The sequence below is a fragment of the Falco naumanni genome, chromosome 4 (genome assembly GCF_017639655.2).
Source record: "Falco naumanni isolate bFalNau1 chromosome 4, bFalNau1.pat, whole genome shotgun sequence".
Classification (NCBI taxonomy): domain Eukaryota; kingdom Metazoa; phylum Chordata; class Aves; order Falconiformes; family Falconidae; genus Falco; species Falco naumanni.
Window position 1 is genome coordinate 107,859,288 of NC_054057.1, and position 27,931 is coordinate 107,887,218.

The 27,931-nt window shown below is 43.2% G+C and overlaps 1 protein-coding gene and 1 long non-coding RNA gene across 6 annotated transcripts in view; one reads left to right on the top strand and one right to left on the bottom strand.

Moving 5' to 3' along the window:
- LOC121087128 lies at positions 1-27,448 on the bottom strand. Its single transcript, XR_005827530.1, has 4 exons — positions 27,337-27,448; positions 18,345-19,338; positions 18,057-18,150; positions 1-6,919 (listed from the first exon to the last, which is right to left on the bottom strand). It is a non-coding gene; the product is annotated as an uncharacterized LOC121087128 (long non-coding RNA).
- Positions 26,931-27,931, top strand: part of FAM120A (family with sequence similarity 120A) — a 55,935-nt gene continuing 54,934 nt past the window's right edge. For 2 of the 5 annotated variants that reach the window (XM_040591802.1, XM_040591806.1), the window contains exon 1: positions 26,932-27,811. In XM_040591802.1, the coding sequence (XP_040447736.1) occupies positions 27,107-27,811 (705 nt within the window). In that variant the 5' untranslated portion in view covers positions 26,932-27,106. Of the gene's footprint in view, positions 27,812-27,931 lie in introns of all 5 variants that reach the window. The other 3 variants (XM_040591804.1, XM_040591807.1, XM_040591803.1) reach the window with 2 other exon arrangements.

The following is a 27,931-nucleotide window of genomic DNA, read 5'->3' on the forward strand; positions in this document are numbered from 1 at the left end:
TTGATATTTCATTCAAGTACATTTATTTTCCTAATAAAGAAAAGTCCATGTGGCAATATAGAGGAGATAAGACATCATAAACTGTCTAGCTCTCCCGTTTGCTTTATTGATTTCCTTGGTCCCCTGCTAGCAACTTCAGGCCTGGTTAAACCATTTCTGTCTGTTCTATCACGGCCATAGTATTTTTGTGGACTCTCAAGTGAACATCCTGCACTCTCCAGGTCACTGTCCTTCCTTGCTGGCACACAATACAAGTCCAGAATATTTAAAGCATGATTTTGTATTACACCAAGCTGCTCTAGAAAGCACTCTTCACTGATTATAAAGTAATTACGGAGGACAAGTTTCACTCTATCTCAAAACAGCCACGCATCAGATTCTCAGCTGAAATAAATGGCTGTCTTGCCGTTGCCTTGAGCACAAACCTACCACGACAGACCAGCAGCAGGTCTGGTCCCAAGTGGTGAATGTGGCAGAGGAGTTCATTCATAAAACTGACAGTGAGTTAGACTAGTGTATATAAATATTTTTTTTTAATTTTATTTTATCTGAAAACTGCTGGGAAGGCTGAGATTAGTGGAGGCTCTCAGAGTATCCAAGTCAATATAGTTAATTATTTAAAACCAAAGATACAGCTTGCTTCAGAGCCCTTTTACTACCTCATAGGTTAGTGGTAAAAACCAACTTCTAGTTGAAGGCTGAGAAAGCAGGAGATGAAGGTACATTATTTAGCGAAGATGTTCAGGACAAGGGTTACCAATTCGTTTGTGCCTGCTCAGCGCCTGGCACAATGGGACCCCCTTGTACGGGGCAATATGTAGTAAGCATCATCAGTAAAAACATCGTATTCCTTGCTCACCCAGAACAACTGTAGTAGGAGAAGACTGACAGATGGATTAGCCCACACTTGTCATTTGTATTTGAGCCCTATTTAAGTAGTGAGGTTTTTCTGCCTCCTGGTCTTGATTTCTATTCTAAGAAAGCATGTTTTTCTGATACATATCCTGATACACGTCCTCCGTAATAGCCCATAGGATCTTCAGCAAAGTAAAACACCTGAAGAATGCTGTAAATAAAAGCCTGGACATGCAATGGCCTCTCTTTAATTGGATCAATTAAACTGTTCACTTTGATAAGTTTCAGTGGTTATTACAAGAGCAGGCTTTCAGCTTTTCCAGTATGTCAGGATGCTGCTGGCTAATAGCCGTGTGGCACTCAAAGCTCATGGGTTTGTAATCACGCTGCTGTCAGCAGCGCCACAAGAACATGCAAGAGAAGCACTGAACAGCAGCTTAACTGCTCCCAGCCAGTTAGTGGAGTTTGGATGACACAGTTTTAGGGTGCTCAACCTGATGTGTTGGTTTCTAAGGTCTGCCGAGCCTGTGTCCTCCTACACATCACACTCCTTTAAGATGTGCTCAGCTGAGCTTCAGTTTCATGTAAGGTACGGGCTTATTTCGCTGAATATGAATTAATTCCTTGCTCATGCCTATATAATGTAAGTAAAAATTAAATTTGCTGACCAGATAGAGGAAGGAATAGCAATCTATCAAGCTATTTAATTTTCTCTTTCCATTGCAAATCATTGTCTGCTAAGTTTGGGAGAAACATCTGTACTTAAAAGTGGTTTTATATTGGCGGAGAATGCAGTAAACTTGAAGGTGAATGTGTTCTGTGAATCTATAAAAAAACCCTGCACCACTTCCACTTGGAAATCCCTTTAGGAAATATAGTATCTTCTGTAGCATCGACTGCAACAGTTGCCACAAAATGCCACTGCTTGATTTTGCAGAGCTCCAACCTGTTGACTGCACTTTTCTATCAGAGATGCTCTTTTATATTTGGTGTTTATATGAAACTTGTCATTCTTGAATGTGGTAGCTTCTCATAGATCTGGCTTTCTCAAATTCTGCTTTGACTTTTTCTTATATACTTTTCACGAGTAAGAATAAGCCTTTTGGGTCAATTAAACTGCTCATTTTTTCTAGCAAAGGGATTCTTTCCTCTTTTTCTTCGTTACACTTTCTTCTGCTATCCCTTTATTTCAGTAGGAATTTTAACAGAATTGACAAGAGCAGGGATGTTATTCCCCACTCCTCCTCTTTCCTCTGATGGATTTTTAAGACTTGGAGAAAAAAGATCATGTTTCTTTAGAAGCAATTTGATCTACCTATGGAGTCATGTGCTTTGGTTTTCAGGACTTAAATGACCCCTTGGGGGGGGATGGGGGGAAAGCCCACCTAAGTACATTATGTGAATATTGCATGTATTCAATTTCCATGATAACTAACCTTCCAAATATTAAGTTAAAGCACTCTTTTTGAGACGCCAGCGGGTGTGCCTATTTGCTTAGTATCTCATCAACAAGGTAAGTAGAACGTGGGATGTGGCTGAGCATCAGCAGTCCTGTAGCAAACACTGGAGTAGTCCCATCTCCGCTGGCCAGGCTCCTCCTGGGGCATGGCACAGGGAGGGGCGAGGAGCTGGGAGCCAAAGGGCTCCCAGTGAGGAAGGCAAAGATGGTAGGTCCGCAGCATGGGAGACTCGACTTGGAAAAAGAAGGTACAGGGCCTTCAACATCCCTGGGACCACAACTGTGATGTCCTCTGTGGTGCAAGGTGCCAAGGAAAGGGAAGAAAAGCACTGCCTGCTTCCAGCTGCTCGGTACGTGGGAAGCCAAAGGGGTCCCTGGGGAAAAGGCTACAGAATTAACAGTAGATCTGGTGATGGCTAACCATGTTACGCTGTGTGCTGTGTTTCTGATGAGCTCTATCATCTGAATGCTGTTGCTCCTCTAATTTTGAGGAGCCACAGTGCTTCAACAAGAGGGGAGTTTCGGGATGAGGGCCTTTACATAGAAAACTGCGGGATTAAAGGACAGAGGTAAAACACACCCAGGTAAGTAACTACTATTAATGACGATAAAAAAGGTCTGCAGTTGGTAAAAGAGCAAGAAGTTGGGCCACAGGTAGAAACTGGGTCTCATGCTGCTTCAGGAAGAGGAGTAGAAAGGAATGAGGATGAAGGTGCCTGAAAAAAGCCCGTAAAGGGAAGAGAGCCTGCCGTGAAAAAGTGCAGGGGAAGCAATGCTAGCTGGGGCCACTGCAGCTGGCGGTGTGCAAGGAGAGGCACAGCAGGACAGGACATTTTCAAAGCAAATCCAAGAGTTCAGTTGCTTCACATCTTTCTTTGTGCTCTGAGAATTTCTCCTGGATAAGAGTTTTCCAACTTTCTAAATGTGTTTGCAATTTGCGTTATATTTTTAAGGTCAAACTAAGCAACCAGCATCAGGCTGCTTAAAGTCAAGCACGTGAATGGTGTAAATGACAAAGCAAAGTGGAAGACTATGAGAACAAAAAATCATGATTATGGCAATTTTTGATGTCTGGATTATCACATGTGATGTCTGGGTACAACACAAAGCCGTCTTTCTATTCATTCATTTATTTAAAGCCATATGGGTTTTTTTCACAATCTTGCATCTGCTTTCAATGTCAGAGCTGACCCTTGTTGACTAAGTTATCTTTCACTCAGTAGGTTTGCTCCCAAAAAAGCCTACTCCTCCTTCAGTGAAAAAAATACCATGATTAATGTTTTTCCAAGGTTATTTTTTAATATATTATTTATTTATATAGGCAGAAAGACAGTGCTTCTCAGTAGTACCACAATTGACTAAAATAAATTACCGGCTACTCAGCAAGTCAAAGGATGCTTGTTGATAGTATCCAATCAAATGTGGGGGGGTACAGATGTAGTATCACAGCAGTATCCATGCCACAAAATAATTAGGGTGTTTCCTACCACAGAAGATCCTTCTCAACACCATTTGGGGTATCAGAAAACTGCAGCTACTGCTAAAGATTGTAATTTGTTCTCAAGTTCTCGTTCTGAGATTTGCATGTTGCTGTAGCAAAACCTTATCTTTTGAATTCCTAACAATGCAAAGCTTCTTCCAGAAAAAAAATGCATAAGAAATGAAGTATTAAGAATGATAATTAGAACTTCTCAGATTTAAAGACTGTGCAGAGATCTTGCATTAGATCCATATGATAAGTATAATATGGATGATAGTGTTTGTGCTATGAACTGGAGGCAAGGTCAGACATCACTGGTATCGACAGGACTACATATGAAGAGTGTCTACATTTGTAACGGGACTTAGACCATCAAACAGGAGATCAAAGGCAGTCTGCAAAATTGAGATGAAAATACAATACCAATATTCAAACAAAATGTGCAAGTAGCTAGGAAATACCTTTACTTTGCAAGTCTGAATTTTGAGTGAACTGTCACCTGAATCATGGAGTAAATCAGGCTATCTAGATGTGGTTTTGACCTAACACTCGATTTTATATCAACAACTAGTATGTTGGTACTACTGGAAATTAGTTCCCACGTTCACTGGTGTATTTCAGAATAGGCTCTACTGATCGATCCTCCAACAGGCCGGTATTATCAATATGCTGCCACCGACACTGAAAGCAGGTGCACAGGGGAAAGCACTAAAATTCCCAGGAGAAGAACTAGCAGAGAAAGAAAATCTCATTTTCTGATTTCCATTTACAGCCTAAAATAGCCTGTCTGCTGGGAGCAGTAGTTCTTTGGAAAAACAGTGATTATGAAGACTATGGTCTTATTTACTTTCCACCAGTGTTACATCATACTGCGTATACTCACAGGATATTTTCAGTCACAGATTCTGCCAGGCAGAAAGGCAGTGGAGTTAATCACATGCAGCAAATTAAACAAAAGCAAAAAAGCCAATAGGCTTGGGGGGGGGGGGGGGGGGGGGGGGGGGCAGCAGCTGAACATTCTGTTACCCTCTCTAGGCAAACTTTCCAAAATTGCATATGGGATCGTAAAGGCAAAGGGCAGCGGCCGGTTTCTTAACCTGCATCAACCGACCTACGGACATATCTGCAGTTAGTAGACTGAAGCAGCCTAAGAAATCTGTCTGTACTCAGATTATAGTCAGAATTAATGCACTTCTGTAGTGCAGTTGTTGGTTCATTCACCAACGTATTAGCTGTCCTCTGACAAGTGCTTTGCAGGGTATGAGCTATTGTGTGCCCCGAGCTCCTGTCCCAGGAGCAGGCACATCCTGTAGAAAGGGCTCCTAAAGCACAGAACAGGGACAGAACGTTCACCAGCAGCAGACTGGGATTACCATCAAGGACATTGTAAGCAGTCTTGAATCTAATGTGAATTTGCAGCATGGGAGGAAAGGTATAAATGACAGGAATTAAGGGTGGTTTCAGCACAGCTCAACTGGATGCAGATGTTCGCATCTTGTATCCTGTTGGGCTGAGCGTCATCTTTGGCAGCACATCCTTCCTTTGTTGAAAATGTGGCCTAGAACATTTTTGCAGAAATACACCTCTTTTTGTCATTGTTCCCTTCAGTGGACATAGAAATGTATCAGTCCTGATAGCTTTCTCTCTAGAAACACAGAAATAATAAAATTCATTTATAATCAATGGTTAGTGATAAGTTGTAACAAGCTAACTCAGCTCAGTATAACCAAGCCAACAGCGTACAACAGAATTACGGCAATCAGCATTTACGGGAACAAACACATCAGTGTTTTAAATTAAAACTGTTCTTCCATTAGCTCAAAGTAGCTTGAAAAATCTTTCACTGTGGCTAAAATCTGCAGTAATATTGGATATCATTCACCCAAAGATGTGCTGTAATACTTACTTATGGCATTAACATTTTAAGTTTTTTTTGTGAAGTAAAGCAGCAGAGATCAAGTGGACTCTCTTGCACCTGCTATGGCTTTGAAAGATAGCATGTGCCTGCTCAGGAATTAAATTAGGAATTAAATATTGAATCAAGAATACACATGTAAGGAGTTAAGGAGATCTGAATGCTGAACTCGCATCTACCATGCCACAGGCATAAACAGAACGTGCTACAGTCACCCTCTCTCCTGAGCAGAAGATAACTGCCAGAATCCCGGCACAGCATCCCGGAGCCTCTTGCCCAGGAGGTGGCTGACCTCCTCCCGGTGAGTGGGGGGAAGAGACAAAAGGTGGTCTTAGGCAAGAGATGCCCAAAGTGTTCTTTGTATTCTTCCAAGAGGAAAGTAAATCAGTGACCATTTTATTACTGTGGCCTGGAAGGTGGGCTGGTGGAGATGCAGTTCACACAAGACTCCACAACTCTGAGACTGAAAAGATACACCAAGTTGAAGACGGATTACGTGTTTCTTCTGGAAAGGTGAATCCTTTACTCTCTCATGGGAAGATGCAAAGAGGATTGTGATGGCGATATCCTTCCTCAGGCAGATTTTGGTTTTTTTTTCCTGGAAAGAGAGATCTTTCCTAATAAAAACCTGCTCTTCCTTATGAGCTAGCCTTTGTCAGCGACCACAGGACTGCATGGACACAAAATAGATTTTGTCTGCCCAAAACAGCTCACAGGCATTGACTATCATTTTTTCTTTACTGGATAAAAGGAGGAAAATGGCTTTTAAATTAGATGTTGGAACCCCTTCCAGAATTGCAATAGAAGATACTGAATCTATCATTCTTCATACAGTTACCTCCTCCTCCATGAGCTCCTACTACCATAAAAATTGTTTGTTGCTAGCTGAGCTGAGTGAATAATTTGCAGTTTCATATTTGTTAAAGGAATTTTTCCTCTTCCTCTTTTCATTATTTGTCCACAAGCAGATTGGTTTTCTTAAATATTTTTTTATCAAAAACGTGTGCTGTAATCACTCTGCAAGTAAATCTTGCCATAAATTATTTGTGAGCAATTTGTTGCAAGAAGTCTTCAAACATTTGTCCTAATTCCATTCATTCTTTATGAACTTGCATCACGTGGTGTCCGTTTCTGTGAACACAACATCAAAAGAGCTGATTTTGATCATTCTCCTGTAGAACAATCCCACTTCTGAACCCGAAACGCTCACCTAGAAAGCACATTTTATTGAAAAATTATTTAAGACTTAGGGTTGCACATTCACCGGGATGCTTGCAGTTTACATGCATCTGTAATTTTCACACTAACGAGAAGGTAGTTTTCTCAGCCCTAACGAGAACATTATTTTACCTACTTCACAACTTGAATCTGCTCCTCACCAGAGCTTCTGTCTCATCCCAGTTCATTACGATTTGTCTCACAAAATGTCCCTTGTGAGAGATGAGGCTTTCAACAGCATATAAAGTGGTTGGGTTCCAAATTATGACTGAAATGGTGCAGAATTTCACCATCTAAAAATTACTTAATTCCCAGAAAAAAAGACAGGATTCTCCTGGTTATTGTTGCATCTTAATGAAAAATAAGACTGCATCAAAATGCTAGTTGACGAGTCTGATCCCGACCCTGCAGGAGTCTGTGGAAAGCTTTCCTTTCTCAGTTTTCTAGATGGAGGAAACTGCCCTTCTGAGATTGTAAAATACTATCTTTTCAGCTAAAAGTTTAAAAGAATGATTGCACCGTTCAGAGGGATCTGGGTACTTTACTACCATGCGTCCTCTTAAAAAGAAAAGTGTTAGCATGACTCTGTGATATTGAAAAGGAGGTAAAAGTCAACTCGAACACCAATTGCCATCGTATACCAGAGTTAGAATTTCAAATCCAAGTCTTACAGTTGGCTTTAAATGTTTGCCTTGAAGATGTCTGGAAAATACAGACCTTGGCTCTGGTTGGTATGCAGTGGAAATACTTTACTGTATTTTAAATAATGTAAACAGTTGCTGCAACTGACACCCAGGCACTTTATCATGTTAGGTAGGAAAAATGGAAATGAAAAAATCATTAAATTCACAGATGATGATGTCTGTGATTGTAACCGGGACACATATGGGTGTCTTGGCCGTGGTCCCTTACAAAGGGTCCACTCTATGAAAATGGGAAAACCTTGAACAAGTTAAAAAACCACATCTGCATAGAATTAGTGAAGACTGCAAGTCATAAACTAATTATCATTTTTTCAGATATGAACATTGGAAAAGGAAGTTATATTTTGCTCTCAAACAAACTTCATCTGAAACTGAAATTGTCAGTGCAGAAAAAACGTAGTGCATGGTATTAATGTTCTTAAGCTGCATCACCTGAGAAGGGCTGAATTTTTAACTCTTGGTACTCATAAATAACTCTTGGGATAATTCAGTCTGCTTCATTTAGCTGGCTATGGAGGTAAGTTGTTGATGCTAAGCACCGAAATTCCCTGAACCCGTCTTTCAAACAAGCAGTTTGGGCTTGTCCACCACCCTGGGTGCTGCAGCCAGCCCAGCCGTGGGGACAGGGGAGCCCCACACCCCGCGGCAGCTCCTGCAGGGAGCCCCACCACCACCCCCATGCCAGCGGACCCGAGGCGGCTCAGCTGAGCTGTGAGTGTGCTGGCTTTAACACAGACAGTAAAATCACCATGAGATGCTCAAACAGGGTAATTATATCGTGTTAATTTGCATCTCCTTTTTGTGATGTAGTTGTACACAGCCAACATAGTAACTGGAAATTAATACAGCACAATGCATGCCCCGTCATGTCATACCGCTGGCCTTTCTGAGCAAGATTTTTTTTTAACGCTATACTCATAAATCAAGTCCCTCAAGACAAGAAAATTATTATGAAGCTGAACAATAATAACTTACACTTAGAAAAGCTCCCTACTTTCTCTTCCACCTGGAACAGAACAGGGAGCTCTTAAGATTGTTTTCTTGTACGCTGTAGTTAAATTTTAAATCTTCAGCAACAACAAATAAATCCATGCTTCTGCTAAGTTACTTAACCAGCGTAGTGTTGTATCCACTCTCTAGAAAGTTCTGTATTTTCTCCTTGGAGCAGGTAATACTACATGCATCGGTTTAAAGGCTGATCCCACCATTTTAGAGAAATGGCTCAGCAATTCCTGCATCAAGCAATGTGTATGGTATTCCTGTTCCTGCTAGACATGGACCTCAAACATAACAGAATCTTTTAATTTAGTTTTACTTACCTTTTATGCTGAATCATGTAAAATGTGACTAACTCACAGATGCAGCACATTTGCACTTTTCACCATTAGCTGGTATTTTTTTCCCAGTGCCTACGTTATGTGACTACACATTTGATATTCCAATACTAATTGAGCTTTAGGGCAAAGAAATGGTGATGTGCTGGCATACAGTATTTTAAAACTTTTTAAGAAGATGTATTCTTTCGGTGCTTTCTTTTACCTGTAATTATTACAGAGCCCTACCATATTATATATGAGAGGAAAAAGTTGCTATTCTAAAACAAAACAAACCCTAGCCTTTCTTATTTTGAATCTGCATGCTCAAGTCCATTTACATCATTGAAAGGGCAGCAGTCCAAAATACAAATAGCCAGAGCTCAAACGGCAAGGTTGCCACCCTGAACAGCCAGAAACCACAGCAATCATTTAAGTAACAGCACTCTGTGCAGATTCATGCAGTTTCCTACCCGTGGCTTGCTTCCACCTACATCAGAATGAAATACTTCGTTAAACTGTTGCACTGTGCTCTGCTTCACTGGACCAAGTGATGTGAAACAACACAAAATAAAGTACACTGTACACCGTGTACTCCTATTGTACAGAGCAGGTATAACCTCTGCAATTATGCCCCAACTGCATGGCAAATACCAGGTAAATACACAGCAATTGCATGTTCCTACAGCTTACTTGTTAATTATGCATTGTTACTAACAAGTTCAAAGATAAATTATCATAGCACTTGCAGTATTTAGGTGCTTGCAAAGCTCCTAAGCTGTGTAATAATGGAATTTGTACTCTGAAATGCTTGCTTTTGTTAGTTTTCCATTGGAATGGGGAAGGGAAGCAACCCACCCCTCACTCCCAAGGGCCGACAGCTTAAGCTTACTGGTACAGCAGAGGGATGCTACTGTACAAAATAACATGACTCTTCTGCCAATAAGGAAATTTGGACGAATTAACAAAAAATAATACTAATAAAAAAATCCATTAATAAATCACTTTTTGAATTCCATTTAGTAATTCTCCTAAGCAAATGCTGAATTTAAATTCACTAGTACTTACATGCAATAGAACTGTTTGCCTGACCCAACACTGAATCTTGCACAGGCTAGAAATGAGAAGAAAACCTCATTTCATTGATGTTGCCAGCAAAACTCCTATTGATTTCAGCGAGGGCAGGGCTCTACCCAGACAGCTTACTTGTAAATGGATTCTTGAAATAGCTTATATTATATTATGTCAGAAATATATCACCATGTAAGGCCACTTCATAGTCTATGCTAGTTCTTCTATGAGCCGCACTGCAGTATTTTAAACTACAACTTATAACTTTTAATAGGTTATTTTAATAGTATTCAATAAAATGAAATTAGCCTCTCTATAAACATTGCTCTTCTCTGAAGTGAGGCCTCCCTTTAAGTTATGGCTCTGTAATGGTTGTTTGGTCAGCCATTTATACCAACTTTTACAACTCATGTTGGACCACCTTGGGTTTTATTTTAAGTATTTTTTAATTTCATTATTTTCACACTGATTTTCAATCTGAAAGGTGATGTTGATGTGTCTGACCCTTTTTTTTCCTGCTGTAGTTGTTGAGCTATTTCCTCTAAAAAATGACTACCATGTTCTGGTTTGGAAGAAGAGAAGCCTGTCCAGGAATGATAGAATTCGTGTCTGTGGTAGAAGCTCCCTAAATGACCAAGAACGGAGAAAGCAGGAAGAGAGAGCAGGAGAGCTTACAGGGAAGCAGAGGAAGGATGAGGAAGATGTTCCAGTCTGTTTTGAAAGAGTAAATCAAAAGGAGACAAGTATAAGACTGCATTTCAGCAGAATAGCCGGCAATGCTCAAGGCAGATTTTAAGGTTAAAGACAAGAGTAAGGGAAGGAACAAGAACTGGTTTAGAGAAGCCAAACAGGAACCAGAATGGGATTAGATTAATGCAGCACCACATGACATGTTGGAGTGCTGCACTAATTGCGAGTACAATACTGGCAATAATTTCTAAAACAAAGTATGTTCTTATTGAAGATCCTTGGCTTTTTAGTGGGAAAATAATTTCAGATGCAGAATCATTATTGGGTTTAGTGGGTTTATTTTTATGTAGCATAACTTAACGTTAAATAAAAGGGAGCTGTACGTTTCCAGTACTGTATAGCTGGCAGTATAACTGAGGCTCCTTCACCCAACTCCTGAAGCTGATACAGTCTTTGAAGACAGTATCCTTGTTCCGATGGAATTACCTTGTTTGCCTTCACTCTTTCACTCCCTCCTCCATTCTGCCCTGGAGCCTGAAGAAACAATTGTAGGTTCTCCTAGAAAACAATCTTCCTAAGACAAAGTGAAGGCAAATGATCTTTCCTCATCCCTAGGGGCTGGTCTTGTTCTTCCTGAAATCTGCAGTGAGATTCCTGCTGGCCGTCTCCAGCGGTACCAGGTACGGTTCAACCAGGCGAGATGTGAGCTTGAAATTCTCCTAATGAAAAAGGCCTAAGTATACTGAATAGAGGAGATACTCATTAATAACTATTTAGGAGAACATGGTTCCCTTGAAAGGCTAATTATTTTGAGAGTTACCCATTCAAAAAAAAAAAAATCTCATCAATGAGAGAACAAATTAAAAATGAAGAATCTCTCATAAAAAGACAGTAGAATACTGCATTCAAGAGGACAGCCACCAATTAAAAGAAATGTCAACAACTCAAGTGGCAGCAACTTCAAAAGGGAAATCTTTTCCTCATTTTCATATGCATTCTTCATGAGCAACATCAAGAAGTGTAACATGCTAATAGCTAATAACACTCAGGATAAGATTCACTAATTTACTAACTGAATAATTTAATGCATATCAAAGGAATGATTTTCTCATTTCTTTCTTTTTTTAGATCTAACACTAAGCTGGGCATTATCAAGTAGATGAAACTGCACAGATTACAAGTCATCACTGAAAGTCATTTTAGAATTGAGCTTGATTTTTTCTATTGGATATCTCTTTTGGGTTTATGGAATAGCACACCTTTTTTCCCTCGTGATTCAGATTTCAAAAAACAAATCAGGAAGATGTGTTGTGGACATGTGATGTTTTGCTAAAATCAAAGTGTTTTGCAGAGATTGATCTATTATGATGTTAAACTTTGAACGTGTTGGAAACTGCAGCCAGGTAGTGCCATCCACCTGTCCCAGGCAAGCCAGTAACCCAGCACTGGGAGGTGCACCTGAGGTTTAGGAGATCAGGCCCTGAGCTGAAGCAGGAACGGGATGTGGATGACTGGCATGCTGCAGAGGTCCACTGGCTGTCCTGGCATGGAGGACTCTCCCTCCTGCTCCTGGGAACGGTGAGAGGTTGGTTTGACTCCAACGGAGGAAAAAAGACAAATGAATTATTTTAATTGCAAAAGAACTTCGGTATACTCCAAAATGCTACACTAGGTATTGAAAAAAGTAGAAAATGTACATGGTAAAAAATATTTCTTGTTTAGCATTATTTTTAGAAACCTATTTACAGAATTCTTCTAAATTTAAGCAATGTTTTGCCTTTGCTACTCGTGCACACTATGTAGCCCACTACCATCTGCTAAAACACTTTAACATGCCACCAGTTAAGGTACCAAACAGAAATCCAGCTCTTCCTTCAGTTTGCATGTCACTGCCAGAACGCTCACCCAGAGAGACTCCAGACTAGCAGCCAGCCATCTCACCAGCTCTTCGGTGGCTGGAGGGAAGCCAATGATTCCAGGGCTCATCCTCTTCAGCATCTTCCCTGACAACCTGACTGATGATGTAAGAATACAGAAACAACAAATCTGAAGATGATGCTAAACGAGTGTTGAGTTGCTGACATGCCAAATAGTAACTTTTGTGGAGGGATCTTCAGGAGCTTGGGATCTGGCCAGCAGAAATCCCATCACGTTGAACAAGACATAGAAAAGTCCCACAGGTCAGGCAGAATACAGCCATGCGCCAGGATGGGCTGGGGACGGTCCGGCGGAGCAGCAGCCCTCCTGGAGAGGACCTGGAGCTTATGGCAGATGTCGGGTCAAACGTGAGCCAACGCTGTGCTCATTGCAAATGGGGCAAACTGCACATTAACCTACTTTCAAAGAAGGGTGGCCAGCAGGTTGAGGGAACTCGTTATCCCTGCCACCTCAGAGACCCGGAATAATATGTCTGGGTTTGCGGCCCCCAGGCCACAAGGACGATCAGAAATGGGAAGGGAAGGCAGCAGGACCACCAGGATGGTCAGGGACATGGAGCACACACTTCAGGTGATGGAGGAGGCTGTGGCTTTTAGTCTGGTGCAGAGGAGGCTAAGGGGTGATTTACTAGCAGGCTGCAACTGCTTGAACTGGAGCGGGAAAGAAGACAGGGCCAAGCTCTTTTTGGTAGCGACGGATGGCACAGCAAAGGACAATAGCCTGGGAGGTTCCGACTGGACGTTGGGAAGAACTGCTTCCCTGGGAGGATACAGCAATGCTGGCAGAGGCTACTCACCCAAGATCTGGCTAGGTAAAATCGCAGGAGACCTGATCCACTGTTGGTGCCAGTCCTGCTTGGAGTGGGAGGTGGGTCTAAGGGTCCCTTCCAACCCATAGTTCTATGATGTAACTCAGACGTAAGCCAGTGGAGCTCTCAAAATCTTAGCTAGATGATGTTAAATACAACTAAATTAGAAGTTCACTTATTAGTAAATAGGAGGGATGATTCACCTCCTCAGCTGCCTTGTGTTCTCACAGCAAACCCTCCACCAGCAGAGCACGCCACTGCAGCGGGCCACGCAGGCGTGCTGCTTCCCTCTCCCGATATCCCAGCAACAAACATGATGCTTCTGCGATGTCCCTTTAACGGGGAAGGCCAGGCTGTTGGAACCATTGGCTTTGTGGCAGATGGAGTGACATTTGCAATTGGGAAAAAAACACTCCCATGCTGCCAAAATATTAACAAGGGGCTTCCTCAGAAATATTCTGCCACAGTCACTGACACATGTAAATTCCCCATGTAAATATGACTTCATCCAAGGGAAAAGGTATCATTCAGCAGGCTTTCCAAGGACAAGGACCTCTCTGCACCATTGTGGTTTGGTTTTTTTCTCTCCTGCAAACCCCTTTCCTTCCAGTCACAAATTTTCCGTGGTGCAACACCTTGCAGATGCTGCTCGTGGTGGACTCCGATGAGCGACAGCAGCAAGCAGGGCTGGTTTGGGGCAGGCTGTCCAACAATCCTGCTCAGCTGGGCTGGGTCAGGGGACAGACTTGGCAGCGAGGGCACATTGTGAAATTGAATTGGGGGGGGGGGGGGTTGCATACTGTATCTCCCTCTGTGAATGGCCAAGTTCCTTACACGGCGAGAAGAACAAGAAGAATTTCCTGACCTTCCTTTATACCACCCATTATTTTGCATAGCCTTATAATGTCTTTTATTAATTTCCTTTTAAAAATAAACTTTCCTAATACTTTCAAATTCTGCAGATATGCAACATCAAAGCATTTCAGTGAATTTTTCAGTCCACTTATAAGCCAGGTCTCTGGTGCTAGAGCCAGACATTTTGTGGTAGCACTCCAAGCAGTAAAGATGCCCAGCATCTCTGGAACTGCTGCAGTTCTCATTGCTGTAAGTACTGATCACTGGGGAAACTGAGCCTCAAATACTAAAAAGCCTTTCTGTAACGACCTACTGTTTTGCAGAGGGCAACAGGACCAGCATGCTTTTTTCTTAAAGATAAAAAGACAGCCATTGTGCCTCTGTTGAGAAGGATCTGAGATTTATTTTTAACTTCAAACTTTTCTATGGATCGTGAAAAGGCAGAATAATTCTGTTTTCATTTAGGAGGGCATTACAAGAGAAATAAGTAGTCTGATACATTTTAGATTAGAAATGCTTCCCTAAGAACAGAGGCTGTCGCAGTGTGGTGTCCCACACCCAAGAAAATCTTTTCCCCAGTACTTAGCTGTGCCAATGTATTTCCAAGATTTTTTGTGCTAAACTGAGAGTTCTCCAACATGGTGCTTCCAGGAATTTAGGTTACTCTCCCTCTCTCAGTACTGGGATTAACAAGTCATGAAGGTAGTCTGCATCACAGTGATATTATAATGACTGCTCTGAAATGGAAAAATATAACACATCTGTGTTTTCATTCTCCAGCTTGAGACATACCTTTAGGAAGTCAGTTTGTGATGACATGTTTGGGCAAATGATGCCTTATCTGCATGCTTTTTTCATGTATCATCCTGATCTGGTAACTTGAATGCCATAATCAGAAAGCTATGTTAATTGTACATGGTTTTAAGCCAGTGTAGTCCAAAACATACTCCTCTAAACTATCAGCCTCACAAAATCTGCCTGCCTGTTTGAGAAGCTGGAGATGTTCTTCTCTGTTAGAGGAATTGCATGATTTTTTTGTAACAAGAAGAATCTCCAACCAAGATAATCTTCGCCTCATGGATATTACATATTTCTGTTTCCTTAAAATAAACCCCACTAAGTATATGAACTGGTACCATAAACACAAGCACAAGTGAAAGAGTTCTACTGTTGCTGGACTCCTCCTCCCACTCAATTTCGGCAGTCAGCAAAAATACTTATTCAGTATTAAGTTACAGTAAAGAATTGTTGACCCTGGTGCAACTGAGAGCAACGATAAAGTCAAGTCAATGGGGTTTGCTTCAGCTTGCGACATTTCAAATAAAGCCTCTAAATTTCTTTGGATCAAAAAAAATGAAAGCATATAGAACATACTTGTTAAAAACAAAAATGCAGAAAGTCTATACAAGCTTCTCCATAAAGTAAATTTTGTTGAAATGCTCACAGTTGCGTTTAGCATTATTTGCTTCTAATTTGGGCTTCATTCTAAATACTGTATGTTAATAAACTCAGACCACTTAATGCCAAGTACTTTATACATTTCTCTTTAATTAAATTTCTCCAAAGAATCACATTACATAAGCATTTGCCAATACAAAAAGCACACTCTGAGATCCTGGGTAAAATCCAGGCACCCCTGCAGTAACTAGTAAAATTCCCACTGATCTCATTGGAGACAGTCTTTGCTATATATGGGTAATAAAAAATTATCTTGTTACTTATGTATTCTTTGGTAGGCTGTTCTAAGAAACTTAATCTGTGGATCTTAATGAGGTCCATGCTATCATTTACCATTTCCCTTACTAGATGAAAATAAGCGTTACTTCAGAGTTCAATAATGTCCAGTTTCAAGTATGTTTGTAATTGGTGGAATATGCAATAGATGCCAGTTTAGATGAGCTTCTGGCCTCTGGACAGAGGTAGGCATTTGCTCTAATACTCTGCAATTTTACTACAGACTTTGAGGAGAGAATTGCCTGCACTGAGCTCTGGAAGAAAGATGAACCCTTAGCATTTAGGGATTCTCTAAACTATATGTTAAGTGTTATGTTCAGTAATAAGTTTTAGGTGATCAGGACATGGAAGTGGCCTAAAAATGAAGATCTTAAATAACCTTTATGGTCATTAATTTAAGACCAGGCACAACGATTTATCTTTATTTAATTATGATATCTTTTTCATCTGTGTGAAACCCTGAAGTGGGCTAGTTCTGTCATTCTTTCTCTTACACAGTTTTTTTGCAGAAGTTTTCTCTTCCATAACTCAGCTATGCAGGGCTGTGGGGTTTGATGTTTTGAGTTCTCATGCAAAAGAAAAAGCTAAATTAGGGCTGCTCTAGGACAGCACTAATCAGAAATGGAAAGAGCAGGAGTGGTTTGAGACGGTACCTGCTCCTGCCACTGCTCTGCGGGGACATTATCATCTTGCAGCTGCAGAAATGGTAGAGGTTGTCAGAGTGCTGCTCATCTACTTCAGCACTGTTACTGATATTTTTTCAGAGTTACTGAAATGTTACCTAGTTACCAGCTGATCACAGCCTGGTAACCATTTAGGGAAATGCAGATTTTTATTTAAAATAAGGTAAGTGACCCTAAATAAGTCAGTCTGGTGACACTTAAGCTGTCCAACTGTAAAATAGGATGAGACTCCACACGGAAGTTATTTGAAGTGTTCAGATGAAAACTGCGGTATGATTAATTAATTATGATAGTCTTGACAATAATAATTAAATTTAAAATATGCTTAACTGGTTTAAAAATAAAACTTTCAGATTCCCTTCGACTGCAGCCCAGTCCTGAAGCTATTTAAGCCTGCATTGCCTATCCCGTGCCTGATTTTCTGATTTGGTTGTAAGATTACTATTAATAGACCAGAAGTGGGATTAAAAAAAAAAAAAAAAAAAAAAAGGAGAAAGTGAGATTACCTAATTCTGCAAACATCCGTTTGTTTATTTGTTTGCTTTGTTTTAGAGAAGCATTGTCAGAAGTTTAGTTTTCTGACAAGGATTAATCTTTTCCCTTTTGTGACTCTGGACCATCCATCCCTCCCCGCTTCCCCCCCCCCCCAATTCCGGTGCAGGGTTGCTAAGCGACATGTTCTTCTCTTCTGTACTTTAGCAGAGAGGAACAGATCAAAGACACCCACAGTCCTGAATTATTTTATAAATGAATTTAAAGAGATACTCTCCCGTGCTGTATTATGTAGGGGGAGATCAAAAGTTGCTCTATATACTGAGAGTATCTGGAGAATTAAAACTGATGTCTTCTGGAAAATAAAAATGCTCTCGTTACTGAGAACTATGTAATATTTACCTTTCCCCCCAAAAAAAAAAGCCTAGACTATGAATTTATGCTAATTAATGTTTCTAGTTTTATGTCAGTCAAGACACTGAACGCAGGCCAGGCTGCATGTTTGTACGACTCGCAGAAGTAAGGTTTTCTGTCATCAATTCACAAGCCTGCAGTTTTTTTAACTCTTTTCATCTCTTGCAAAAGAGTTGCCATTATTCACAAATATTTCATTCTCTAAATTTTAAATGCTTTCCTGGCATTAAAGGCAAGAAAGTCACAGGATAAATTTCAAGTGATGTATCTTTAAAAGAATAAATGAAGACGAGGAAGTAATCTGTGTAAACCACGCGAAAAAAATGAGATACCGATATCTCAGATGTTTCTGAAAAGAACGAAAACCAAATGAATAATGTTTTATTAAAAAAACTGGGAATATGTAAGTTTAAATGCTATCTCTTACCAGACCAGCACTTATTTGGCATCAGCTCAGGTCTGCTATTCTCTCCAAGCTGTGAGATTTGTAAGAGCATACTGGCAGTTAAGGCAAGTGTTTCCTGAAACAGAAAAGGGAGGAATTATTTGCCCTCGGATCTACTCAGTTTCAAACACCATCGACATTCTAAAAGGAAAAAACGGCACTCAGTAACAAAGTGCAAAAGTTTTTCATTACTTTCATTTCCAAAGACACCATCGCTGCACAGCCTGAAGAAGAAGGAGAGGCACACAAATAACATGCTTAAAGCATTACCTGAGCAAGTGAGACTGATCATTTACGTGGAAAGGAAAACTCCCCGATCAAATGGCTGCAAAAAAGGCATCTTGAAAATTGCACGCAAAATTCCTCTCCTGTGCAAATCTTGTTTTATAACCAGCCACCTTATCTGCATAAAGAAATGTGTCTTTTAAAGCAGTTTCAGGGGCTTGCTCACACAAACAGGTGCTCATGCAACTACAGGCACAAAATCACTGGCTTCAGGTGAAAAGTGTACATAGATGATCTCACCCTCTTTGCTGCCTGCCTGGTTGCAGAGCAGAGCAAGCTCCTCGCTCTTGTCCTATGCCGGCAATCTAACATAAAACTGAGCGTAGATTAGTGAAACCTAATACACTCTAGGACTGTAAAGGGATTAATCACATAAATCTTCACCAAAAAAAATCAGCATTAGTATTTATTTAGATGCATTTTATTTTCCAGTGAGGAAACAAGCCTCTTTTTTTTTTTTTTTTTCTTTCTGCACCAGTAAAACTCTGTTCAAAATTCTCATTGCTCAGATTTGGCAGTTAAAATCCACTGTACTACAGTTAACCTATATTCTTGTAAAAGCATTTATTTTAGAAAAGGGCTTGGCCAGCTTTTCCGTTTCGGTACTAGATATCTATTACATGGGCAAGATCTGTGCTTTACTCTCACTGATACAGTGTTTTATGTATAAACATCTTGACCACCACTATGTTGTCAGTGGTTAGCAGATTCAATGTGTTTTGGCTGAATTTCTGAAGGGCAAAACTGTGACTTGCACTCTAAATATTTTTTCTGGAGAATGGATTCCTCAACAGACTATGGGTATCTTGTACAAAATGCAAGTAAACATTCAGAAAGGAATTTAATGCTTCTGGCAGGTACCGACTTGCCAGCCTTGGAAGCCGAAATCCCTGAGACCTGTGGCACCAGCGCAGCTCCAGCCCCGTGTGCTCCGCAGACCGGCTGGGTTCCCCGCCATGCCACCGCTCCTCCTGCGCAGCTGCAACGACAAGGCAAGAAATAACGCCCGCTACAAACAGGCACGCTGCTTGTTAGTACGGGTGTTTCTGGCAAGCTTACTTAAACATCCTGACCATGCTTTGTTCAGAGATTCAGTTTGATCGAACCAGTATTTAAGCTAAAATGTTCTGAAGCCGTATGTTGTAAGAATTTTAGTTAATATTAATTGCTGGTATATTTTTTTAATATTGGTAGCAATTTGGTTAATGAATGTAAGTCATTTTGAATTGCTGCTCCTCTTACTGATTTCTAGAATGCTGCAAAAACATCTGCTGCAGCTGTATCATAAATGTGAGCAGCCAGGGCAGAGGTTTGGGCCTATGAAGACGGGACGATGCTTTTGATATGTTGAAGGCCACTGAGAACATTAATAATGTTACTTCACATTTCTACAGTGCTTTGCCTGCTTAAAGCACCACATAGACTACTAGTAATTAGTGATATGAATGTTTCTGAAATGATCAGCACTATCATTTAAATTGTCATTAAAATACAATTAGCAGCCCTTTGAACTGAGCGCCGTAGTTCAGAACAGTCTAACTGATGGCCCGTGGGCCAGACCTGGACAACAGGAAGATCGTGTCTGGTTTTCCTCTTCTCTAACTGCACCAGCTCAAGGAGCACCTCATCCCAGGAGTGGCGGCTGTGCCCGCAGGACAGACATGGAGAGCCGTTATGCGACTGGAAAGGCAACGGCACAAAGTATCCCTTGTGTCCAGCCCACTGCATTGAAAAGCCTGGATTTTGTAAAGCTCATTTCAGCCTGTGTGCAATTTCAAGCAGGCACAGCCCCACAACTTTATACTTTGCAATTCAAATCAATTTTTTTTTTTTTTAACTTGACTTTCAGGGCACAGCTTTGTGCAGCAAGGAGCTGTAGGGATGAAATAAGGGCATTATGTGCTAAAACAAATAACTGAGCTATCTACATCTACAGGTGATGCGCTGGTAGACCATACTGGCATGTGTTTGGGTAAGATGAAGATTTAGTTACTGCAGCAGACTGAAAGTGAAGGTCTGGCTTGGATGGTGTTCCCAAATCTGGCATCCATATCCCACGTTTAGGTAGCTAAATCTGTCGCTTACATGCTTGAGATACTTGTGTTAATTGCATAAATGCCAACAAAAATGACATGTTTTTAAAGTGTTAGAAGTGTAAAGAGCTGCTCTTCTGAAATGGCCACAGTATCTATATTTAGCTCCTATGTGCTCTTCCGATGATACCACTTGCAAATGCACCACATTTGTTGTAGGATCTAGCTATAGTGATGTATTAGTATCTGTTTGTGATACTATTGATGCTCCTGCAAAAAACGCTGTAGAACATACTTTACATACTGCCTTTTTGTACGTCTCACACAACTATTCATTAATACCACGGGAACAGCGTGCTACTGTTCCAGGTTTTCAAAGAACCAGTGCTATTGCTCTCCACCAGCTCCTGTTGCCTGCTTCAAACTGCCTTTATTATTTATGCTTTTATTCCCGAAAACTGAAATTTAGAACTGGAAATTTTCACGCTTTTGTTTTTTAAAAAATAATTAAAGGCAGCGAATGGACCTGATGTAATCTGTATACTGTGTGGCACGGCTAAGTATCCACTGCTGTGAAAGCGCTGCTTGTTCTCTGAAAGGAGGAATTCTTTCAGACAGCGTCACTTGCCCCCTCCTCTGCAGGGCTGCTTTTCCCATACACTTGGAGGACTCGCTGCCAGTCATTTTCTTGCCCTAGAAGTTTGCCGGAGCAATACTGTCATTCACCACTGACATTGTACTGTCTGTACAGGGCCTAGCTCCTAATGGGTCGGCCTTCACGTTCAGTCAAAAATTTCACCTGTGAGTGTAGCAGTGGTTCTACGAAAATATGATGCCTTTTGAATCATCTTTTCTTTGGACCGGTCCTTGGACTACATAGCGCTTCACCTTAATGTGGGCTTCACAGCAGGCTTTGGGAGAAGTTCTTTTCCTCTGTCATTCACGTAGCAAGCAGCGTGCTCTCAGATATGACCTGTCTACAAAGATTTCGGTGTTGGCCTGGCATGTTTTACTAGTATTTTAACGGCCTAAAGAAATTATTTGGAAAGCTGAAGATGCCTTTAGAAAAGAGGGAAAGGAGGGGAAAACAGACTCGAAGAGGCTATTAATGGGTCAACTGGCCCAAGAAAATAGGAAAAAAGTGCAACTCAAAAGTGGTTGCCAACACGTGGTCTTGCAATACTGCCCAGGAAGGTAACATCACAAAAACAGGGTCACGAGGAGCTGCGTTAGGCCTTCACTCCCTCTCTCTACATTCACCATTCTATACCAGAAACGTAAATTGTTGCCCTGTTCAAATACAATACACTTCCTAAGTCTGCTTTTCTCAAACACACGAAGTATGTATTGTCTTGGGAGGAACAAGAGACCAAGTACTCAAAAACGTGGTGCAGGGTTTGCCATAGCCACAACTCTGAGAACAGGTGCTCCAGGGGAGCCGCCTGCTAGTGTTTTGCATAGGTAATTGTTAACGATACTAAGTAATAGTCTGTCTACTGGATAACGGACAACACCCCAAAACACAGGCCAACAACCATAAATGGAGAAAGTATTACAAGGAACTCACAGCAAAATTAAGATGCCAAGCAACATTCCCATATAATATGAAAACACTGAAAAAAAAGAGTCTTTGTTCCACCACGGGTGTCTTTGCTGGGCTTCTGCCCCGTTGTCAGCCGTTTGGATTAGCCTCCTCTTCATGGGAAGCTATCAGGGATAGCATACAGAAAACACTGAATATGCAAGAACTCAGTAGGATATAGCGATTTTGGGAAAGACTGATGGTTCTTAAATAACTTACTGCAATTAACAGAGGGCTGGAAATGTGAGAAAACCTCTGAAGAATTAATCAAAAATCAACAGCAGTTTGTCTTGATAGTAAAGGCAAGCACACGAAATAAAACAGCTTATCACAAAATGGCTTTTGACTAAGAGTGAAAAATGTAATGAGGAAGAACACACTTTGGATAAATCTACATTCTAATAAATCTAAGTTAAATAAAAAAGCCAATGCCAGTAGGAGGGTGAAAAAAAGACATCTTCCTGTATGGTCACCGCTGGGCATGTATTTGCATGAGGCAAGTGCAAGGAGAGCAGACTTCCTGAGTGCCAGAATAGCACCCCTATCTTAGATGCGTAAAGAAGAAGTAGGACTTGCCCTCAACTATCACAAAGCTGGTCTATGAGGCCAGCTGGCAAGGGAGAATGAAAAGACAAAAAACCAGTGGACTGCAAGTTTTGGGGCATCTCTTACAGTCTTTGCTAACAGTCCTCAGAGTTAAACTTGTGGCTTAAGCTAAAAAAGAGATGGAGAGCTTGACAAAGGCACAAAATCTACATGGCTGAATTTTTGCAAGAACAGCAGTGAAAAACAAATTAAGATGTGGCAAAATGATCCATCATCAAAGTTCAAAGCAGCCAGTGAGACAGTGCAGAAGAATATTCTACTTACTAGCATCAGTCTCCTGCACAAGTTCCATGCTGTGGCAAAATAGAGTGGGCATGTAGCCAACAGAAAAGGCTTGATACCAGCAAAAAGATGGAACTTGCATTCACCAGATACCAGGGCAACTAGTTTTTCATGAGTTGAAGTTATGGTGGAAGTTGAATTTTAAATTAAGTCTGAAACGTTAGAGTGAAGGAATGCTTGATGGGTGAGAGCTGATCAGCTGAAACTAAAGATTGCAGCAAAGTCTTCTTTGCAAAGAGTTTTACAAAAAAACCCACGAGAATTGCTATCGATGAATTGTTGCTGTAACAATAATACTCCTTCTTGTAGACTAAGAAAAAAATTAACTGTTAGCAATAAACCTATTTAAGCTGACCAATCACCTATGGGTTTCTGCAGCTTTTATGTCTTGCTGAAAGCTGAAAAAGGAAGAAGTTCCAGAAATAGACTGAAACTGCTCTAAGATCTGATGCTGATGGAGAGACCGATAAGCATGTAAATGACTCAGTTAGGTGTCTCCCATATGCACATTTGCTTGTCCTAAGAGGAAAATGTTCCATCATAGGTATCATAGATATTTGAAAGAAGTTATTGTATGCTAGAGCACCATGGTGCTTGTAGATATTTCAGCAGGCTACAGAGAGATCCCTGAATATGGAAATTCTTGCGTTGTATAAACTTCGTGTGATTGTATATGGTTTAATTGCAAGCAACCTACGGTACAAGAAAGGAATGTCTCACCTAGTAGCAAGTACCATGATAAAAAATCAGAGCAAGACTGTGAGTGACTTTGTCCAAATTTTTTTTTTTAAACCTAAGCAATTGTTCTTCAGTTTCTACTATTTTTGCAACTATTTTAGACTAAGTGCCAGGCATGCCTGTAACTTAAAAAAAACCCAAACAACCAACAACAACAACAAACCAACAAAAGGAAATCACCTGAAATAACATACATACTGAGGATGAAGCTAAGTCAGCCTGCAGATGCGTCCCTTTTTTTTGCTGGTTTTATATAAACTGCATGAAGATTCTGCAAGTCTCTGTAAGCAAAATGTTTATTTAATAGGTATATGCAAGCAATACACCATGAGAGAAACAAGGGTTGGTTTTATTGCTGCGTGCTATTCACCCCTACTACAGTCAAATGCTCCAGATGACAGGGAAGAGAAACAGGGCTGCTAGTAACAGTCAGCTAACAGCAGAATGTTAACATTTACTGCATGTTTATTTACAAATATTTGCATTAAAAGTTAGTACCAAAATAATAATATAAGAGATATATTTCACTTTGAGCGCTGAAGTAGCACTACAGAAAAGTATCTTGCCCACAGCAAGCAGCAGTAAGGAGGAGGGACCGGGAGGTTTTTTGCCTATAGCAGCAAGAACTGGGAAGTTCAGGGAGCAGCAGCTCCACAGTGAGACACACCAGAGTGAGAAAGGAGGAGAAATATTAATGGAAATCGCGTAAAACAAGTGTTTCCCATGGATAATATATGCATCAATTATTCCCAACCAAATGTACCCATCATCAAGATTACCGTGGATAGCCTGTCCCACAGCCTATGTCCATAGTCCTCTCACAGTGGGACCAAGTTTTGTTAGCAGGGGTATCAAAACTAAGATGATAACATTCGTTTCTATGTTCTTGCCCTGACATGGTTATTCATTTCAAGTTCTTCCTAATGACTGTTCAGTTCCTTCCTTCTAGGGAGCCACTCCTAATTCTCTTCTATTCAGGTTGGATAATGAGTCACTGCCTTTAGTATTAATTTTTGTTAACCCTTCCTTTGCACAACCAATAACTGTTAACAGCAAAATGCATTGTGGCTCAGTGCTGAGAAAGAAAACTCTTAAATGCCTTTTCCTCCATCACACCATTTACTTACATGCAGATAACCCGATGATTCCTGCAGGCTTTCTGCTGCTGGTTGATGAAAAAAAAACCTTGTTTGTCTTTGTGCCTTTGGTTAACTGCTTTCTAAGTCTATCATCTTAGTCTACCTGTTTTGCAGTGTAATTTTGCTTTCCATATATTGCACTTTTTTTCTGTTGCCTTCTTGTCTGGCCAAAGTTTTATTTGCAGCAAAGCAACAATTTGCATCAAATAACTTCTTGAAGCACCTTGTTTACCCTTCTGTTTTTCCTCTCTTTTCTTTTGGGGAAGGAGGGTCAGGTTTATGGATGGGCACACAAACCTGGCAGCACTCAGTTCTACTGTCTCTACCTACCTAACTCCATGGGAAACATCAGGGCATTAACGGTCAGGCTTCTGGTAGACAATGCTTTTGACTAGTTTTCCTTCTTAAACAACACAAAACATAACCCAAGCAAACTTTGGAGACATTTTATTTATACATGGCTGCCATTCTTAAAACTACTGAACCTAACTATCCTGTGAGGCATCTTGAATCAGCTACCGCTCTCTTCTCAAGACTAATTAGTGAACAGTCTGTCCTGGTTTTGATCAAACTTTGTACTGTTTGGTTACAGCATTGAATACCTGCCGGCATGTCTCATCACCTGCTTTTTATGCGCTTCATGTATGGCGGTACTTGTTCTTTGGCTGAATTTTGATGTGGTTGGGGATATTTGGAATTTTAAAGTTCTTTCTCCTTGATCCTCTATTAGCACTGTTGGTCTACTCCCATGCTTTGTGTGCCTTTCAAAGTGTTTCAGTGTTTTTGTTACCTTGATGCTATCCTAACGCATGCCTGCTCTTAAAGTAAAATCTAGGAAGTCTAAGGGAAAAGTAGTTTGGAAAGAAATCAGACTATTTACTTAGGAAACCATGCTCTCAGATTATTACAAAACCAGATTTCTAGGAAGAAGCATTATTTCTCATTGACTATTTCCATACCTTTTTTCAGTATTCTTTATTTCACCGACCTTATGCTGTACCAGACTGTATTGGATACAACACCCTCCGAGCAGCCTTGCATTAGCACTGCACCGCCTGCGAGAGAACCAACCCGCTCCCCGAGACAGCATTTCCCCGGTGGGAATATTTACTGTAGGTGCCAATCCAGCCTGACTGAAGTCTCATTAAGAACACATTTTTTTCCCTATCAATAAAATATTAATGTGACTATACAGCATGTGCAGCCTGACATTTTCTTGACACCTGCATAGCACAGAACTACTTGCACGCCGCAGTACAATTTCAATGACAAACTGCATGCAACTTCTATAGCTCAGGAACAGCCCTAATCTTGGCCTTTTAAAACATAATTTCATGCGGCCGAGACTGTAAGGATACTCCCTCACCGCCCGTGCGGAACGGAACGGGGTTTTTCCCCCGGCAGCCTGTATCGATGCCCACTTACCGGCCCCAGCGAGGCCCGGCCTGGGCGGCCAGGCCTCGGGGCGCCAGCAGCCGCCTCGCCTCTACCGGAGGCGGAAGGGCCCTGGAACCCGCCTGCAAGTTTTGCCAGCAGCAGTGAACGCGGGCTGCGGGCGAGGCGGGGACAGCCTGTAATTATTATCTGCACAGAGCGGCCGCGACCGCCATGTCTGCCAGGCGGGGAAGGCCTCGCGAGCCGGCCGGGCAGCCCGAGGCCGAGCGCGGCGCGGCCGGCCCGGCAGCGGGGGGGCCGGCACGTCTGCCCGCCGGGGCCCGGCCCAGACGCGGCCTCCGAGCGGCGGCGCAACAGGTGCCCCGGGGCGCCGCTTGGCCACGGCGGTGGCCGCGCTGCCCCGCCCCGGGCGCTGGCGGCGCCGAGGGGAGCGGCGCTGCCCGGGGGAGCCGCGGAGGCGGGACCGACGTGCGGCGGGGTGGGGTAGGGTGGGGGGGGCCGCGGCCGCGCAGCGCTCCGGCCCGGCCCGAGCGGGCTCCCACCGCCCCCCGCCACTCCCCCGCCTCCCCCCGAGCCCCCTCCCCTTCCCCGCCACCCGCTTCCGCCCGCGCTCCCGCGCATGCCTGGGTTATGCAACGGCCGCGGCGGGCGGGCTGCGCGGGCCCCGCCGCCCCAGTGCCGCAGGGCAGGGCAGCGCGGGGGGCCTGAGGGCGGCGGGCACCGGGCCGGCGGCGCTGGGGGCGCGCTCCCCGCCCGCCCTCCCTCCCCCGGCGCCCGTGTGCGCGCCCCGCGCCGCCTGTGAGTGGCAGCGGCGGCCGCCGCCAAGTCCCGCCTGTTCCGCTCTCCCTGCCGCAGGCGGCGGCGGCGGCGGGTTGGCTTCCTGCGCGCTGTGCCGCTCCCCCTCCCCCCGGCAGTCGGAGCCGCAGCGGCAGCAGCCCGGATCCCCGAGCCATGGCTCTGTGAGAGCAGCACATGGCGGCCGCAGCAGCCATGAGCCCCCCCACTAATCCATACAACTCCCCCCTGAACGGCCACCGACGGCAGCCAGCGCTCCCACCCGGCTCCACCGCTCCCACCGCCCACCCGCAACTACAGCCGCCGCCGCGCCGCCCGGCCCGAGCCCAGACCCCGCCGCCGCCGCTGCCGCCGCCGCCGCCGCCGGGCCCCCGCTCGCCCGCCCGCCGCCGCCGCCCGGTCCTCACCATGGGAGTGCAGGGTTTCCAGGACTACATCGAGAAGCACTGCCCCAGCGCCGTGGTGCCCGTCGAGCTGCAGAAGCTGGCGCGGGGCAGCCTCGTGGGTGGGGGCCGCCAGCGGCCCCCCCAGACCCCGCTGCGCCTCCTCATCGACGCCGACAACTGCCTGCACCGGCTCTACGGCGGCTTCTACACGGACTGGGTGAGCGGCGGGCAGTGGAACCACATGCTGGGCTACCTGGCGGCCCTGGCCAAGGCCTGCTTCAACGGCAACATCGAGCTCTTCGTCTTCTTCAACGGCGCCCTGGAGAAGGCCCGGCTCCACGAGTGGGTGAAGCGCCAGGGCAACGAGCGCCAGACGGCGCAGCAGATCGTCAGCCACGTCCAGAACAAGGGCACCCCGCCGCCCAAGGTCTGGTTCCTGCCGCCCGTCTGCATGGCGCACTGCATCCGCCTGGCCCTCATCCGCTTCCACATCAAGGTGAGGAGGAGACGGGCCTCCCGCCCGGGCCAAGGCCCCCCGGGCCACCGGCGCCCCCTCCCCGCCGCTCTCTTGCGCCCCCGCCGCTCCCCTCCGCCGGCGCCGCCGCGCTAAGATGGC